General features: G+C 42.9%; 1 protein-coding gene across 1 annotated transcript in view; it reads left to right on the forward strand.

Moving 5' to 3' along the window:
- ENPP6 (ectonucleotide pyrophosphatase/phosphodiesterase 6) overlaps window positions 1-19,685 on the forward strand; it is a 120,447-nt gene that overhangs the window by 44,047 nt on the left and 56,715 nt on the right. The window contains exon 2 of the mRNA XM_050791680.1: window positions 14,325-14,504. Coding sequence (XP_050647637.1) covers window positions 14,325-14,504 — 180 coding nt within the window. The remainder of the gene's footprint in view (window positions 1-14,324; window positions 14,505-19,685) is intronic.

A 19,685-nucleotide genomic window follows, 5' to 3' on the forward strand; every position in this document is an offset into this window, starting at 1 on the left:
CCGCTTGGACTGGGAAACTATCAATACATCACAAGGATGCAGCTCGCTTGAGTTGCTCTTTGATCCCTAAGGCAGATTATCTTTCAACAGCTTTTATGAAAAGAGCACCCAAGGAGGATTATAGACATGAATCATTAAATGAGACTCAGTGTCTGCTCCCAACACCATCTGTTGATATGCAGATCACCGGTGATCATTGACCAGGACGAACTAGCTGTGACTGCGTGAAGTTAACTCCTGAGACTTGAGAGGCTGGTCTCACTTCTCTATGGGCGCACCTGGCCCGAGGCCGTGAACTTGGGCAGGCCAGCATCATACCTACCTCACATATTCTGGCAATGACAAACAAAACTAACCATGCTAACAAAAATGAGCTTGCTTCCACTTGTTTCTTTCCCCCCAAAAAGGGGGCGGGGAATGGTTGATTGATGGGTTGGTACTTGATTGAGCTGTTAAAGTCCCTGATTAGTTCACACTCCTAAAGAGCTGGGTTCCATCATTCTCTATCAATTCCTGGCATTAAAAATTGATTCAGTAATATTTTGGTAACTAGTCTCTTCTGTTGGAAATCATCACTCATTGGCCATTCTAAGTTCTATTCCAACTGAAAAGCTTGATCCCACTTTGGGAGGCTGAGGGGGGCGGATCACCCGAAGTCGGGAGTTTGAGACCAGCCTGGCCAACATGGTGAAACCCTGTCTCTACTAAAACTACAAAAATTAGCCAGGCATGGTCGTGGATGCCTGTAATCCCAGCTATTTGGGAGACTGAGGCAGGAGAATTGCTTGAACCCGGGAGGCGGAGGTTGCAGTGAGCGAAGATCACACCGCTGCACTCCAGCCTGGGCGACAGAGCGAGACTCTGTCTCAAAAAAAAAAAAAGAAAGAAAAGCTTGAACCTAAATGTGCTTTTTTTTTACTGAGTTAAATTTCCTCTCCTTACCTCCCAACCCCTGCCCCAGGCACAGGTGGGGCAGCTGTGGGATGAGTGCAATCTCTCTGCCCGGCATGAGGAGAATTTCTGTCCTGAGTGAGGACACAGGAAGAGAACATAAAAGGGGTTACTTCCACCACCTGCAGGGGGAGCCTGGTTTTTGCCAAAGTCACCACCTACTAGTGTGAGGAACGCAGCCAGCCTGGTCACTGGCGAGAGGAGGGAGTTCGGTGGGTGGGAAGAGGAAGCTTTATCACGAGCCAGAAGACGGAGGTGCTTCAGGATGGAGATGTTGGCTGACTTTCCTGTACGGAGGTAGACACGCCCCAAGTAAGAAGCTCCTCCCTCCAAACATCCGCCATCTTTTGAGAAGCCTCTATAAGATCTCAGTAAAATGGGAGTGTGCCTCAAAAGAGGTTTCATTTTCAATGTGGTAATTAACTGATGCTCTTTTCCAGCTTTGCACAGCGGTGAAGACGGATTGAATTGTCAGGAAATTTCTTTGAGCTTTGTTAAAAATTAGTTTTCTAAAAGTAAAAAGTGTTTAAGTCAAAACTTAAGGGCTCACATTTTTGTCCTTATGCAGGAAAATTATTTTTTGTTTCCTTTTCTGTATTCTAGTTGTTAAATAATTGCACCAAGCTGGTGGGCGCTGCAGAGACAGAAAGCAATGCATTTATTTTTAAGTCCAGTGACCTCAAAACAATGAGTGTGAATGTTCCTAATCAAACATGTCTCCTCTTTTGGGGTTATTTTTGTTGCAGTCCCTACACTTCACATTATAATCAAAGCCTGTTATCTCAGTCTTACAGTATTTGTGTCTCAGGATGTAACGATGACTGTGTCTGGCACATACTTCAGTAGTTGCTTTTAAAGATGTGCAAATTGTGAGCTTTTCTTTCACCTCAATCTTGCATATTTCATTGGAAACCACTTCTTTAACATCCAAAGTCTGTCTTTGAACAAGTTAAAAAAATAAAATGGATTTCCCAACAGAGGTTATCTGCAAGGCAAATTTCAATTTTTAAATTAGGTACTTTGAGCAATGCATTGTTAATTCTTTCAAGTCTCTTGGGTATAAAGTAGTTATTTGAAAGTTCACTAATCTAAACAGGGTCTAAACTAATCTTTACACCTCCAAATGCTCAAGGAAAAGTACTAAGAGGAACCTACTAGTGGGAATGTCTGACTTATTTAACATTCTCTGGCTGCTTGGCTCTGAATCGAGTATATAAGGTTACTTCTTGGAACCATGTCAATTTGAGATAATATATGTATGTTGTCTCTAAAATGTATCCATTAACTTAAGACCCCCGATTTCAGAATTTGGGAGCCTCTCTTTCCACAGCTGGCCTCTTTCCAGAGGAAGAGGAAGCTTAACGTTACCATCTCCATTGTTGATATCTATAGTCTGAGAGTATTCCCTCCTTAGAGGTATTTACGGTAAACCCTGGTGCATGATAGTTGATTGCAAGAGATAGGAGAATGTCTGGCATTCCACAGATCTGTGCATCTCCATGTGGTTACTTTGCTGAGAGTCTCAGAAGCAGGCCTGACGTATGAGGTCATTTGTATTAAAATGGCCAGCCCTGGTGAACTGATGAGGCAACAGTGTGGCTGGAGGGGAGCAGATGTTGGTGCGGGGGAGGGCAGATGCTGAGTCAGAGACCTGGTTGGGACTGGGGTTCTGCCCTCTTCCTAGCGGTGTGGCTTCAGCCTCCTCACTCAGCCACTGTGAATCTTAGTTCTTCCATCTGTAAAATGGAGATAATATTCTCCATCTCCTACAGTTATGTTGAAGACTATCTAAACAGGGTCTAAACTAATCTTTACACCTCCTTATAAATGTAAAATGCTTTTTTACATTTATAAGATGCAAATGTAAAGCATTTAGTTCCAGATACAAAGGAGGTGGCCAAGGACTGGGAACTATTATAATTAAACTGATTGGCAAGTGTCCAGAAAATCGATTTCTGTCTGTGGTCCAGGTTAGGAGGTTCAACCCTCCAGAGTCCCAGGTAAAGTGCTTCCTCAGTGGGCTCAGCCCCAAGACCTTCCACCCGGACTGAGGTGTTCCCCTGAATGCATCCTGTCCTTTACGGTGGAGGCTTCACATATGGCATCATAGCAAGCATAACACCAGCAGCTTCCTTCTCCTGTGGGCTTCCTGAGTGCTGGGAATCGCGTAGAGTGCTGGTTCATTCTGGTTGCACAAGTGTTAGTAGATCGCAGTGGTGAAGAGCTGAGCCTCGGGATCCAGGCTGCCTGAGTTGAAATCCTGGCTCCAGTATACCTGGTGGTGTAAGACTTCAGGCAACTCACCTTCTCTGTGCCTCAGTTACTTTACCTGGAAAGCGGGGCTAACAATCATACTTATCCCTTCGGGTCACAGTGAAGATGAAATGTGGAATTCCTTTCCTAGGCCTGCTGTAACAAAGTACCACAAGTCTGGGTGGCTTAGAGTAACAGAAATGTATTGTCTTTTAGTTCCGGAGGTCAGAAGTCAGAAATTAAGGTGTGGGTGGGGTGTGCTCCCTCTGAAAATTCCTTGATTCTTTAGCTTCTCATAGCCCCAATGTTGTCTGGTTTACAGAGCCATCTCTCCCTTTCCAAACATCGTCTTCCCTGGGTGCAGGTCAGGTTCTCTGTCCACATTTCCCCTTTTTATAAGGACATCAGAAATGTGGGATTAGGGCCCACCCTAAGAACTTCATTTTAACTTGATGCCATCTATAAGACCCAATTTCCAAACAGAGTCACATGCTGAGGTACCAGAGGTGAGGATCTCAACGCATCTTTTTGGGGAAACACGATTCAATCCATAAGAGAGGCCCTTAGAGCAATACCTGCAATGTAGCAAGCGTCCCCTGTGCGTCAACCCCTTTTATCTTTAATGCTCATTGCAATCTAGCCAGGTAAGTATTATGAATCCCGTTTTAGAGAGAGAAAAAGTGAGGCTTTGAGAAGCTGAGGATTAGACTCAATTCCCACAGCTAGAAAGTGAGAAGACCCAGACCCAAACTGCTCTGTCGTCTCTCCACCGTAGCCACCATCTCCCGGAGGCGGACAGAATGCCCACAGCCCAGGTCCCTGTGCCCGCCACATGTCGTTATAACCCAGGCTTCCAGTGGGTGGCCCCAGAGGCCTGCCTGCAACTCTGGACTCAGGGCTCCGTCGAATGCTGCCTCTGGGCAAAATCCTGCAGGTTATAAAAGAACGATTTCCATGAGCCTTCTTAGTGTATGGTAAGCCCCGCTTATATCCCCACGTTTTGACTAAATTGATGTGCCTCGAATGTAACCCCATTTCTCCCTTTTCTGCCGGCTGTTTTGATTTCTAGTAGACACAACCACGTCGCCTAATAGAAACACACATAGGCCTCAGAGAAACAAAACGAATGGCTTAAAAATTAAAGATTACTATCACTTGCTAAAGGTGGTTATACACCGGATTTAAGAAAGCATTCGTGGAATTGAGGAATTCCTCACTGGCTGCAAACCTGATTGTTCAGCGACATAATCAGCTATGCAGTTGTTTTTCTGTATATGTTTGGAGACATGAATAAAATGTATTTTTTTTTTTAAACCGAGAGCTTTCACCTTGAACTGAGCATATGTTTCATATTCCAGAGTCCAACTGTAACCATAAATCTGTTATTGTCATGGAAAGTGAAGTGTGAAGAGCATGATATGAGAAGCCAGGAGGTCCAGGTTCAAGTCGCTCTCGTTCCCTTTGCTTCTCCATCCCACCCACCACTTACTGGAATTGTGGCTTTGGGCGCACACTCGAGCCTTTTACACCTAATATACACAAAGCGCAGGGAGTTATTCCTCACCTCTGAAATTGCAGGGAGAGGATTAGATTAGGAGGCCGCCTGAGGTCCCTTCCATTCCTGAGAGTGTGTGATACCATCGCAGCTCACGAGTACTTGTTCAGAGGACGCTCAACTTGCGTGGTCTCTGATATTCAGTGAAAGACCCTCGCCCAACTGATCAACGTGATTTTCTTGAAAAATCCACGTCTTACGATTTTCCCTGGCCCTTGTGCTGGAGAGCCGCTGTTTGCCTGTCTGCCCTCTTCTGCTTTCTCCAGCCTGCCTTGAGCCTCAGCAGGTGACCTTGAGGGACGGCCTCTAGGACAGTGGCAGGAGAGGCAGGTCTGGGGTCCCCGTGGCCACATCTCCTCCCCTTGCTATTCACCCCTTGGGGTGCGGAGTGGGTGGGTGATGGTGGCTCGCTGCCACCACCCCTCCTGGGTTGCTTCGCCATGCCCTCGGCTTCCCTCAGCCCGGCCCACCCCTTTGTAAAAGCCCCTGAATTAAACTCTGTGCAGCCTGTTTATTGCCAGGACCTTGAGTGAGTCCAGCTGTGACCATCTTGAATTGTGTTAGTACCACGTCTAGCACATCAGTAAGAGCATCTCACCTTTCAAAGAAAGTGAACTCTGAGTGTGGTGAATAGCAACATGCCACATTTTACTGGTATGAGGACTATCCTAATTCCTTCTTCAGTAGGAAGCCCTCTGTCTTGGCTCATTCCCCTCCAATCATTCTTTCCTTCCCTCCCTCCCTCCCTCCCTCCCTCCCTCCCTCCCTCCTTCCTTCCTTTCTTGTTTCCTTCCTTCCTTCCTCCTTTTCCTTCCTTTCTTCCTTCTTTCCTTCTTTCAAAAGTTGAAATAACTTAGGTTTCAAAATATCCAAAGTTGAAGTAATTTACTCTCCCATTTAATAGATTATTGAAGTTGTCTTTGTAGGAAAAGCAAACTTTCACATATTCATTCAAGTACTCAAGAAGATGAGGGTGATGAGAGCATTATCCAGCAATAGTCATGCATTTGAAGTTTCTTCCTTCCTTCCTTGCTTCCTTCCTTCCCCCACTTTTTCCAGCACCCTATGAGCCTGCAAATATAAGTTGAACAAGAACACTGGAAGGCTGAACTGTTTTTGAGAAAACCAAGTTTGGAGAGAAATTTTGGAGGGGGTTGCTGTGGAGCAGAAAATAGAGAAGCAATGAGACAATGTGATGTGCTAGCTGGGTTCTTGAGAGCAGCGGCCAGGAGAAAACCATGGGGGGAGGGGCAAGTGGTTGCTGGAAAGACTGGGGATACCTCGGATGCCTTTTTTCTTATTATTTCCATAGATTTTGGGGAACCGGTGGTGTTTGGTTACATGAGTAAGTTTTTTAGCAGTGATTTCTGAGATTTTGCTACATCTATCACCCAAGCAGTGTACCCTGTACCCAATGTGTAGTCTTTTGTCCCTCACCCCCTCCCGCCTTTTCCCCTAAGTCCCCAAAGTCCATTACATCTTTCTTATGCCTTTGCATCCTCATAGCTTAGTTCCCTCTTATGAGTGAGAATATACAATGTTTGGTTTTCCATTCCTGAGTTACTTCACTTAGAAGAATGGTCTCTAATTCTATCCAGGTTGCTGCGAATGCCATTATTTCATTCCTTGTCATGGCTGAGTAGTATTCCATGGTATATATATACCACACTTTCTTTATCCACTTGTTGATTGATGAACATTTTGGCTGATTCCATATTTTTGCAATTATGAATTATGCTGCTATAAACATGCATATGCAAGTATCCTTTTCATATATAATGATCTCTTTTCCTCTGGGTAGATACACAGGAGTGGGATGGCTGGATTGAATGGTAGTGCTACTTTTAGTTCTTTAAGGAACCTCCACACGTTTCCATAGTGGCCATAATAGTTTACATTCCCACCAACAGTGTAAAAGTGTTCCACTTTCACCACATCCATGCCAACATCTTTTATTTTTTTATTATAGCCATTCTTGCAGGAGTAAGGTGATATTGCATTGTGGTTTTGATTTATATTTCCCTGGTCATTAGTGAATGTTGAGCATTTTTTCATATGTTTGTTGACCATTTGTGTATCTTCTTTTGAGAATTGTCCATTCATGTCCTTAGCCCACTTTTTCATGGGATTGTTTTTTTCTTGCTGATTTGTTTGATTTCTTTGTAGATTCTGGTTATCAGTCCTTTGTTGGATGTATAGATTGAGAAGATTTTCTCCCAGTCTGTGGGTTGTCTGTTTACTCTGCTATTTCCTTTGCTATGCAGAAACTTTTTAGTTTAATTGAGTCCCATCTATTTATTTTTGTTTTTGGTGTGTTTGCTTTTGTGTTCTCTGTCATGAAGAGACGTTGGATGTCTAATGTTCAGTTGGAAGTTCTTTGCATTGCCCTCAATCTTCCCCTCCTCTCCAGACTGAATCCCCAATAAAGTTCACCCCACTCAGGAATATTTCATGTGAGGAGGTTCCTTTTTGTCATACAGGAAAGAGCTGACCTACATTTCTAGACACCATATGTCCTGGAAGCAGGAGTATGGAGGTAGAGATGCCTGCAGTTATGTGCATCTCCTGTGGACTTGTGAGAATCTTGATGGAAGTAGGATTGGAGCCAATCACATGAAGAGCTCATGAGAGAGAAAGCTCCAGCTGGCCTCTAGATGGCATTTGTTTGTGTGACTCTCCCCAAATACTCATAAGTTAATATTAACAGTGCTTACTGTGTGCTATGTATGTTTATGTGTATGTACACATATGTGCATGCACACACACTCTTTGCTTTGCACATTTCAGATATGCAGAAAACTCAATTACCACAGGTTAAATAATGTCTGTTCTCCAAATAATCCCATAAAAAAAATGGGCAAAATTCACGAGTAGACAATTCTCAAAAGACGACATACAAACAGCCAACAAACATATGAAAAAATGCTCAACGTGACTATTAGGGAAATGCAAATCAAAACCACAATGCAATACCACCTTATTCCTGCAAGAATGGTTATAATTAAAAAGTAAAAAAATGATATATGTTGGTGTGGATGTGGTGAAAAGAGAACATTTTTACACTGCTGGTGAGAATGTAAACCAGTACAACCACTATTGAAAACAGTATGGAGATTCCTTAAAGAACTAAAAGTACAACTACCATTTGATCCAGCAATATCACTACTAGGTACCTACCCAAAGGAAGAGAAGTCATTATATAAAAAAGACACTTGCACATGCATGTTTATAACAGCACAATTCACAATTGCAAAAATATGGAACCAACCTAAGTGCCCATCAATCAATGAGTGGATAAAGAAAACCACCATGGACACCATGGAATACTATTCAACCATAAAAATGAATGAAATAACGTCATTAGCAGCAACTTGGATGGAACTGGAGGCCATTATTCTAAGAGAAATAACTCAGGAATGGAAAACCAAATATTGTAGGTTCTCACTTATAAGTGGGAGCTAAGCTATGAGAATGTAAAGGCATAATAACTATGTAATGGACTTTGGGGACTCATGGGAAAAGGGTGGGATGGGTGTGAGGGATAAAAGACTGCACATTGGGTACAGTGTACACTGCTCGATGACAGGTGCACCAAAATCTCAGAAATCACCACGAAAGAATTTATCCACACAATGAAAAACCACCTATACCCCAAAATCTATTTAAATAAGATATTTAAAAAATAAAAAATAATAATGTCGGTTCTCCAATAACATGATTCAAATTTCAGTTACCACAGTATATTGACTAAAATAAATCTGGCAACCCCAATTGTAGCTACTGTAGCATAAACTATAAACTTCCTTGCTAGTCCTCAATCCACTAGGACTATTTATCACTATGTAAATAACAAATATGCGTCCTGATTATCGGTCAATTACATCATTTCTTTCATAGTCTGCTGGCGATCGCCTGCTGCTCATCTATTATTAGCTCATGCACAGACAGCAAAGCATGTAGTTGTGTTGCTTCCCTGTGTCCCACTGATAAACCCATATAATTTAACTTCTAATGCATTGCTATCATTGGATAATGCTCTGGGTCATTCTGACCCTCCTGAATACCTGAAAGAATATGAGAAAATTTGATTTGCTTTTTCTATAAAAACAACTTTAATCATCTATTAAATGGGACAATAAGTTATTTCAACTTTTGATACCTATTATTTTAGATGTAAGTAACCTGTATTTCAGACAGGTTTTTGATGATACAATGGGATATAATGCAGTTTATTTAGCTAAACTTTGGAACAACTGTGATATAAAACATGCAACCAGAAACATTCGAGCACCATGACAGACAGGAACAGCAAGTAATATGCATGGAGGATGGCAGAAACTCTTACTCCACTGGAAAATAACTTTGCAGGATTTGAATCAAATGTAAGTGGAATTATAGAAGAGATCATTGACCACATGAATATTGACACTGAAATCATTTACAAAGCTCTAGGTATGCACCCCAAGGACCTTAGTGATCGTGAATTTATTGACATAAATGAAGAAAAAAGTTGTGAAAAAAGGATGAAGATGTCCCAGACGAAGTGACACCAGCAAAAACTTCACATTAAAGAACGCCTGGAGCTATTTTATGACATTGAAAGCACAAAGGATAAGATGTTGAAAGCCAATCTATACTTAGAAAGAAGATAACAATTCCCTAAGGCATGGAAAAGATGTTCGCTCATATTTTGTTATACCTCTGGAAGAAGCCAAGTACTGTTCAAAGCATTCTTTGTAAATTTCTTACAAAGAAATAGTGCCCTTTAATTCTCAACCTTTCTAATATTGTAAATTATAAAATACTAATAAATTATAATTGTATAATTCTTCCTTCATTTTCTTGTATAACTGATAGTAGGAGAATTTTCAATATTTTGACAAACATTTTTAAATGTCACAGAACAATCCTATTCCCCCCACCCCACCCCACTGATTATTAAGATAGCTTTTCATGGTTTTGGCTTGCACAGCCATTTTTATGGTTCCACACGGCCACACAAAGGGATGACTGTTCACAATAATTGTTACGCTGCCCATTACTCAGATGAGGAAATTGAGGCTTCAGAGAGTCTAAGCTACTTGTCCAAGGTCATGCAGACAGTAAAAAGTAGAGTTTATACTTGAACCTATACAATCTGACTCCAAGATTCGTTCCCTTAACCACTGTGCCTACTACTATTGTCCATGGCAGACTGTAAGCCAAAGACAGCAACCATTTCTTTTTTATCTTTATATACTTAGCATGCAAACATTATCTGATAAATACATGTTGAGTGAAAGCAAAAAGAATAAAAGAGGTAAGGAACTATAAAAGGAATTAGCATTGACTGTTTGAAAACAGTGAGAAAAAATTAAGACTGATTGAACTCTAAGCAGTAGCAACCTTATAGATATCCACTGTTAAAGAGAAACTTGGCTGGGCACAGTGGCTCATGCTTGTAATTCCAGCACTTTGGGATACTCAGGCAGGTGGATCACTTGAACCCAGGAGTTTGAGACCAACCTTGGCAACATGGCAAAACCCTGCCTCTACAGAAAAAAAAAAAAAAAAAAAAAAAAAAATTAGCCAAGCTTGGTGGCGCATTCCTGTGGTCCCAGCTATTTGGGAGGCTGAGGAGGAGGTTGAACCTGGGGAGGCTGAGGTTGCAGTGAGCAATGATTGCCCCACTGCACTCCAGCCTGGGTGACAAAGTGAGATTGGGAAGAAAGAAAGAAAGAAAGAGAGAGACAGAGAGAGAGAGAAAGAAAGAAAGAAAGAGAAAAAAGAAAGAAAGGAAGAAAGAAAGGAAAGAAGGAAGGAAGGAGAGAGAGAAAGAAAAAAGAAAGAAGAAATAGAGAAAGAGAAAAAGAAGGAAAGACAGAAGAAAAAGAAAGAAAGAAAGAGAAAGACAGAAAGACAGAAGAAAGAAAGACAAGAAATACTTATTTATGATGCTTGTTAAAGACGGTAAGGCAAACTTCCTTTAAGGAGGAACTACTGTGATAGATGGAAGGACGCTGCAATGGGATCCAACAGTGCGAGAGAGATTGGGCTCCACTCCAAGTACAACAGGCAAATAGAGATTGACAGACAAGGAACATGGTGGGGTCAGTAGATGGAAAACTACTAAGAAGAAACATCAGGAGAAATGGAATTCTGGCTAGATCTACTCAACAGAACTCTTGCTGAAGGCAGGCATGGTGGTGAGATATTGAGGGTGGTCAGATACCAAGCGTGGAGGATTATCACTAAACTGACTTAGCAGGATTCTTGCTCAACCTGGACTCTACAAGAAAAAGGAGGGAAGCCCAAGGTTGGGTCTAGTCTAGCAGAGGACTCAGAGGTCAAAGAGAAAGTCTCCGTGACCATGAGCTGTAGATAAGATGGACATATCCTCTACCTTCTCTGGCCAGAAAAGGCCAGCCATTTCTGAGATGAAACATATAACATGGTTCAGAGGTTTCTGGGAGCTTGCTAAGAAACTTCTTGTGATGGTCATTACATCTGAACACACTTGAGTAAGACACTGGGGAATGAACGCTGAAGGTGTCATATCCCACCCCCTTCATACAGCAGTTCTAGCTGTATGACAATTCCAGGAGCTCTCTCTGAGAAAGGCAAACACAGATTTCAAAGCCTCCAGAGTCGTTATTTGCAGGAGGAAGAGCAGTAGACGTTCCTTACATCATACCTGAAAACCACCTGCAACTGTGGTGTTGGAGAATGTCAGGAAAGTTTCTACTCAAGCCTTGAGCAAAGAGACCAAAAAACCAAACCACATCCAAGCTCTGTTTGGAAAGCACAACCAGAGAAAAACCCAGAGCTGCAGATGTATAAAAATAGATATGGGTCAGGCAGGAATATGGAGATGAGAGCTCGTGGGCTGCAGAAACCAGTACATTGTGTTCTGTTCTGTTCTTTCAGCCACCACTTTTACCGAGGCAATACAAATGAAACAGCAAGAGAGAGAGAGAGGGTTGGCAGGGAAATCAGCTTGAGTCTGAGTCGACTTCGACTGTTGCAAGCACAGACTGCAGCCTTACTGTATTCATGGAAGGGAGGAGAAAATCTGAAGCAGCCTCCTCCTGCTGGCTTCCAGGAAAGGCCGCTCTTTGCAGAGCAAAGGAAGCCCTGCGGACAGCACACTCTCCCATTTCATCTCAGGACCCAATCCACCAAAAGAACAAACCCAACCCGACTTCTCCACAGGAGTCTGAGGTGACCTTCTTGGAAGCACCCCACCTTGCAGGAATTCTCTGGGGAGAATGTTCTCTCCATCTCTCTCTCTGTCTTTCTCTGTCTCCCTCTGTGTCTCTGTCTCTCTCACACCTGTGCATGCATGCACACACACAATCCAGCCATACGACAGCTCTGCAACCCACAAGAAGCTCCTCATAACTTTCTACCCAGAGAGCAGAGAACAAAGAAGAATGAGCGAGTTTGGACAATTTAGAGTCCAGAGTGCTAAATATGTGTGTTGAAGAGAAGAGAGAAATTTTCACCAAATGATATGGGGTTTCTGAGATATACAAGTATAGATTATACGTACTTTAAAAATTGTTGTTTGGTTGTTTCATGCTTCCTTGTATGCAGCCTTGTGAAAAGCACATCATGTGAAGCCTCCATTTATCTTTGGGTTTCATGCCCTTGTTCTAAAATGGTCCAAACAATTCAAGCTTGGAAGCAGAAATCCCTCCACCCCACTCATTCAGCATCTGTCCCTATTATTCCCATGTCTGATATCCTTGGTCCTTTCCTGGTGATTCATTCAGAGGCTTTGGTTCTTGACCTCAGGAATGATGCTTCCCACACCCACTTCTGATTCTGCATATTTGCTCAGCTTCTTTGCACACCAGCTGCAGTTGAATCCTCCTGGACTTGGGAGGGCATCAGAGGATCTATAGGGAAAGACTGTCCATGAAGGAGGCCTTTTCCTATGGATATGATCATGATTATCTTGCCTTGTGAAAGGATGAGTAAGCATCATTAGGATGATACAATTTGTGAAACAATGCAAAATTTTGAATAAAGGGACTAGATAAGTACTTTTACTTGTAAGAGGGGCTCTCTTAATATGATTCAACTTTCATATACTAAAAACGATAATATAGTTAAACCAATAAAATTAGGACCCTACTTTTAATGAGTTGGTGAGAACATACTAGGAATTATCCCCTGCAACAGGGTGAGCGAGGGTCATCATAATTCTGAAGTTATGGCTGCAACCTGTCCTCCTTCTCAGACCCAGCCCCGGGAAGCCTGGCTCTTTTACACAGAGGACCCTCTGTTGAGTATTAAATTACAAGCCACTTGAGGATGGGCATGGCATTTACTCAGATTGGAATCTCTACACCTATCACAGCCTACAATTCATGGAACTATATATATAAGAGCACTGAATACATGTTAGTTGAGACAATAAATAAAATAACTTCCTTAACCATTGCAGAAATTGCTCAACATCTTAATTTTATTTTTAATTTTATTAATCTTTTTAATTTGAAAGTTTTGGTCAAGATCAAAACACTAATTCTATAGCTTTGGGTAAAAAACATTTTTTGGGGGGATCTCTGGGAGCATAGTAGCATAGTTTGTGGCATGCCTTGCTTTCTGGGATGAAATGAAAGTTTTTTCCATTTGATATTTTTAGTGTCTATTTTCCAAATAGTATTTTATAATTTTTCTTTGTTTTTGTTTAAAAATAAAATTTGGGGAGGGGGTGGGGAGAAGAAACAACAACAGTAAAACAAAGAAGAAAAGCCACTTGATTAAGCATAGTTAGGCAGCTCAGTGAAGCATGTTTCATCCCGGTGCCAAATGACGCTCACTAAAATTGCAGCAATTTTTGATGCACTTGCCAATGTTTGTGTTATTTTTACTTTAAAGATGTAACAGATTGCTCCAAAATAAATAATTTAAGCCTAATGTTTCAAAAGAGTCCAAGCGTTTGCGTCTCTCACTTCTGGCTTGTCTTCTGGGACTAAGCTGTGCTCAACAGAACCAGCCCTCATTTCTATATAACACTGCATTTGGAGGGTTGTTTTCTTGCTTTGTTTTTCAAAGTTGAATCTATTTTTCGCCATTCTGTTCCAAACGTCATAGGTTTTATCACTGTTCAGCACTGAAGCAACAGCTCCTCTTATCTAAGAAAGGAAAGAACAAATGCTGTAACAGCTAGATTCCTGATCTCACGGGAGGAGGTTTGGAGGGTGCAGAGAGGGCTCTGGAGTGAGAACCGGAGACCAAGTCTCAGAGGAATCCACGGATGTCCATGCTAATTCATATTTAGACTTCAAGCTCTGCACACAGTGTCCTCAGTGTAACTTAAAACAGCTGACTTGACAGGGTGACGTCACTCAAAATGACCCCACCCTCCGTCAGTTAGTGGACATCTTACTGGATTGTCTATCTTCATGGCACGCTTAAGAAAAAAAATCTAATTTTTTTTTAAAAGTCAAAAGCAAATCTTTATGCTGTTCTGTACTTCCTAAACGATCATGAATGGCTTCTATGATCAAGGAACAAAGATGAAAATAGAAACCACCAGAACTGTAAACTGACAACTGTGTTCTCATTGACATAGGCCGCCACTGTGAAGTCCATCAGATGATCGGGAACTACATGTGGGACCCCAACACCAACAAGTCCTTTGACATTGGCGTCAACAAAGACAGCCTGATGCCTCTCTGGTGGAATGGGTCAGAACCTCTGTGGGTCACTCTGACCAAGGCCAAAAGGAAGGTCTACATGTACTACTGGCCAGGTGAGTGTGGACATCCATTCCAAATCTCAAATCATCGTAGAGTCTCCAAGAACAGTCAGTGTCAAGTTACTGTTTGAAGACCAAGCCGTGGTTTGGAAAATGAGATCTTTATTTAAGAAATATGCCTTGGCCAGGCACGTTGGCTTACGCCCGTAATCCCAGCACTTTGGGAGGCTGAGGCGGGTGGATCACCTGAGGTTGGGAGTTCGAGACCAGCCTGTCTAACATGGAGAAACCCCGTCTCTATTAAAAATACAAAATTAGCCGAAGTGGTGGTGCATGCCTGTAATCCAAGCTACTCGGGAGGCTGAGACAGGAGAATTGCTTGAACCCGGGAGGAGGAGTTTGCGGTGAGCTGAGATAGTGCCATTGCACTCCAGTCTGGGCAACAAGAGCAAAACTCCATCTCAAAAAAAAAAAAAAAAAAAGAAAAAAGAAAGAAAGAAAGAAAAAAGAAAAGAAAAGAAATATATCTTATGGGCACATTTTTCTAAAATGTATTTTTAACTCTCTAACATCATACTGGACATAATGCTATTTCCTGATTCTCTTGACTTAGCAAACACCACAGGATAGCTTGCTTTTTTCATGTGCAAAATGTTGGATATACAGGAGAGAGAAATTATAGGGTGCTTATTGGCTTAAAAAAATAGTGTACCATTTCTATATGTGTTTGAACTCCTCTACAATATTGAAAAGATAATTGGAAGCACTCACTATTTCTTGGTAGTCCATGAAATGCAGTCCCTTTGTGTTAAGACTCCTGAGCTACACCCTAGCTCAACGAGGTAAGTAGTCATGTAAACTGCCTCGGCTGCTGTGAGAAGTCCTCGGGATACCCTCATCTTGGTCACTGAATATCTTTCATTAAGGATGAGAGGATTCAGTGATAACAATATAACCGGCTTCCCATTGTCTTTCCATTGGTGGGATTCATTATTTAGGTAAGTGGGCAGTTTACCTTTCCCACACACATGGCAATAGACACTTTTTTCCTAATTTTCAATGGTGTCATACTGATGATGGCCATTATGGAGGAAGATACCAGGGGAGGCCTAGAAAGTTGAAGGCATTATGAAGAGCAGCCTGTAGGAGATGGGGTCAAGTGGCTGAGGGGGTAACACTGGTCTGGATTGAGGACAGCCTGAAGGGTCTGTGAGAGGGCAGTGGGTTGCGAGATGTGTGGTCTGTAGGGAGGGGGCAGTGGAGAGTGGGGTGAAGGCCCACAAGGAGTGCGTAGGCCTTCGGCAGGAGTTTGGAGGATGCTGGATGGAAGTGGGTGTGTGGGGAGCTGTTGGGGCACTCCAGGCTATCCAGCTGTCAGAGGTGCACGGAACACAGACACATGGAGACATCGGAGGGCAGCCCACCACCCAGCTGCGGCGCAGCGCGTGCCCCAGAAGCTGCTGCAGAGCAGTGGCCATACCCGCAGGTGAGCTTCTGAAGGCCAGCGCAGGCTGCATGAATTCACAGCTGGGCCGAGCAACAAAGACATAGCTGGCATAGGCTCTCCCAGCAGACACAGTTTCAGGGGGATTGATCACAGTTTCTTCAGAAGACACCTAAGATTCCCTCCATAGCAGCCATCTCGGCGACGCAAGACACTTTTGAGCAAAGGAAGAGTTTAGGAAGATCCCATTATCTTACAAGGAGACAACTTTTCATGGAGGTGGACTAGATTTAAGGAAGCAAGTCAGTGCATGGCCCAGGCCCATCAGGCTTGCTAGAGGAGTCAAACCTAGGGGTGAGTTTGGCTCTTCTAGCAAGTATAATGAGGTCAAGGCACAAGGATTTTGTTGCACTTTGAGGTCATTCTCAGAGGCATTATTATCAACAAGTTCATACATAGGGAGGGAATGGATTAGGCACACTGCATTAGGGACCACCTGGAAACAAATCTAAGGACCATCAAGATAAATATGGCCAATACCATGGGGGTCATCTTCCATGATATCTGGTTAGTTTGACTTTCTCTGTCTTGGGACTTAAGTTTTTCCTGCTTTGAAGAGCACACCCTCACACACAAAACCTTCCTGCCAACACCCCTTGAGCTCCCTCCACATAATATCTCCTAGAGAGGGGCTTTCAGCAGCCAGGATGCCAGTGCTATGGCCAAGTGGGAGGAGATCCTACCGAGGGGCAGCTGCCGTGTTGCACTCACTTCTCTCTGCAGCAGTACAGGGTATTATTATTATGCTATATTTCCTTTTGTTTTTGACAGAGTTTCACTCTTGTTGTCCAGGCTGGAGTGCAGTGGTGTGACCTCGGCTCACTGCAACCTCTGCCTCCCTGGGTCAAGTGATTCTCCTGCCTCAGCCTCCGGAGTAGCTGGGATTACAGGCGTGCACAACCACACCTAGCTGATTTTTGTATTTTTAGTAGAGACAGGGTTTTACCATGTTGGCCAGGCTGGTCTTGATCTGCTGACCTCAGGTGATCCACCCGCTTTGACCTCCTAAAGTGCTGGGATTACAAGCCTGAGCCACTGCTCTAGGCCTTTATCTCCTCTTATATATCACTGAGTGTCTAAAGAAATCTGAAAGCTAATTTGCATGAAAAATATCTTGTTGCTCCTCCAAAACAGCTCCTTCAGGACAAGAAGGGACCAATCTCTTCCTCTGATCCACAGTCTAACAGCTAATGGGATGTGACAGAAATGCTTTAAGATCAGTTATACTGTTAACTGTCAGGAGGAAAGAAGCTATAAAGATAGCCTCCTAGAGCTTCCTCAGTGACCTAAATGGAGATTCACTGAAGATCTGGCTGTGTTGAAGTCGTCATAGATATAGAATAAAGTCTCTAGTCTCTCAGACGCTGTCTAGTCCTTCTAAACTGGATACTCAAACGAAGCACTCAGAGAGCCAGCTGTCTCTGCTGCCAGCCCAGCAGGGCGTGCCTGACACCCTCTCATCTTCCTGGGGGGCAGCTGCAGTATTTCTGGTCACTGCTGTCATTTTTGTGTCCACCCTGGTTCCCTCCAGCCTTAGCCAATAGCCCAGTAAGCACTCATGTGTCTCTGTAAGATTAAGCGAGTTGCAGAGGCATTTCTTCAAAACATGACTTGATTGTATTTTTCTTCTTAAATCCTCCTTTTCCTTCTCCACTCCCCACAGGATATTGTACAGACCTCTTGGTGAGGTCTGGAAAATCTTCGTTGCTCTAGTGAACTGGGTTATGACACGCTGAGTCTCGCCATTAAGTCAATATTTAGAAGTGCAATTTAGAAATGGCACTAGTTCAAGTCTTCCTGTCAGGTAGATAAAGCAGCAGGCTGAAAAATTGATCCACAGTGAAGAGTCCAACATACTCCACCTCAAGTCTTGAGGCGTTTAATATCGTTCACCAGGCCCTTTAGCACCCGCCCAATGTTGCCATTGGAGTTCAGGGAGAAATATGCCTCTGGAAAAGATCCCAGGCCCTAAGTCAGGGTAGGCCCCCCAAATCAGCCAGAAACTGTATATAGGACCCAGTTGTGTTCTGCAAGGAGTGAGAGCTGAGTGTGTGTTGTTCACTCACTTAATCCCTCCACCCTATCCTTCTAGTCTAATGTTAAAGGAATTGGTGGGAGTGGAGGGCGGTGAGGAAGAGACTCCAACATTCAATTCATACTGGAAAGCAACCCAAAGCAGAGAAGAATTATGGGAGGAAGGAGGAAAAATAGGGAATATGGGAGAATAGTAAGATATGGTGTAGAAATGCAGCTTGATATCTTTGGATAAGCAGGGCTACCTTACATGGTAGCAGCAGTTTTTAAGTTTATTCTTATGACTATTATAAAATACAAAAAAGGAATAAAAAAAGCAGCTTTTTAAGAGTCTGTGCTTAATACTTTTTGGAGTTCTAAGTTCACATCTCCCACCATGCATTTGGCAATGTTAACTCCCTACAGCCAAGCAGTAAGGAGGACTTGGATGCAACCACTCATATGCTCCTGGAATGGGGCTGGGTGTGGGTCTGGGCTCTTCTCCTGGCCTCTTCCTGTCCAGGGCAGGCCTTCAGACCAATAAGTCACCTTCTACGTAGAGAAAGATACATTTGCACCTGGCTTCCACTCCCACACTTTCCAGCAGTGGGCTGGGTGGGGAGTTAGTGGGTGGGCATTTGACTCAGCTTCTATCAAATTTTGCTTGTTATAATCAAGGTGATGTCATCTGGATAATAAGAGGAATGCATTGGCTACTGGTCAAGAATTACAGGTCAGCTCCAGCCTCTTTCTCTTTCTTGCCATGGTAGCTCCTTGACAACCTTCAGTCAGGCTGATCTTAGAAGCAGAGGCTCAGGCACAGGGAAAATCAGGAGCTCAGCATTGCTCATACAGAGGTGTGAGTAAACCTGACAGCTAAGTCACGGCCTCTAGGCATGTGACACCAATCCTCTGGATAAAAACTGGATTTTTTTTCAGGCAGATGTCAAAACATTGCAAACACAAGTGGTCTGGATATCCACTAGTTTTTAAATAACATTACCAGTTTGGCATTAGACTTTGTGATTTATGTAATTTTAGGACTGAAAGAGGCCTGAGTCAAGGCATAATCTGCTGGTTCCTGCCCTCATTAGTCAAGAACCTCTTTAGGAAACTGATAAAAACTGTAGACGTCTTTCCAGAAGAATGCATCCACATCCACTACACTCACACTTTTGTTGTCATGTAGGATAAGAGATTACAATGCTGAGGATTGCCAAGTAGTCATTGATGTGATAACACACACATACTTATGATAGTTAATTGATTTGATTTTTTTAATGCAATAGAAATGTGTTAAAAACTCATCAAAGTATCAAATGAAACCTAAGCTTCTGCAATTAATGTTGTCTGGCAAGGGTAGGCTTGGGTCAAAACTCTGTAAGCCTCTTTGGGTTGAATTCACATTGCATCATTTCCTTTGTCAGTAACTTCAGCAAGATCTGCATTGCTGATGTTGTCTTTGACAGCAAGAAAAGGATTGCAAATTCACATCTCAAGAGTGAGATTGTCTCCACAAAATGATCCTCAAAAGCATCCTGCAGGGTTTCTGGGCATCGACCGTTTCTGCTGCAGAGAAATGGAAGAGATGCTGCCTCTCTGGACTGCTGTCTGCCGAAGTGATTCCTCCAGTGTTCAAAAGTTCTTATAGCTGTCTAACCACATCCAATCTCCCTTTGCAGGATGGTATCTTGGCCAAAAGAGTGCATAGTTTTTTA

This window comes from Macaca thibetana, chromosome 5 (genome assembly GCF_024542745.1).
Source record: "Macaca thibetana thibetana isolate TM-01 chromosome 5, ASM2454274v1, whole genome shotgun sequence".
NCBI lineage: Eukaryota > Metazoa > Chordata > Mammalia > Primates > Cercopithecidae > Macaca > Macaca thibetana.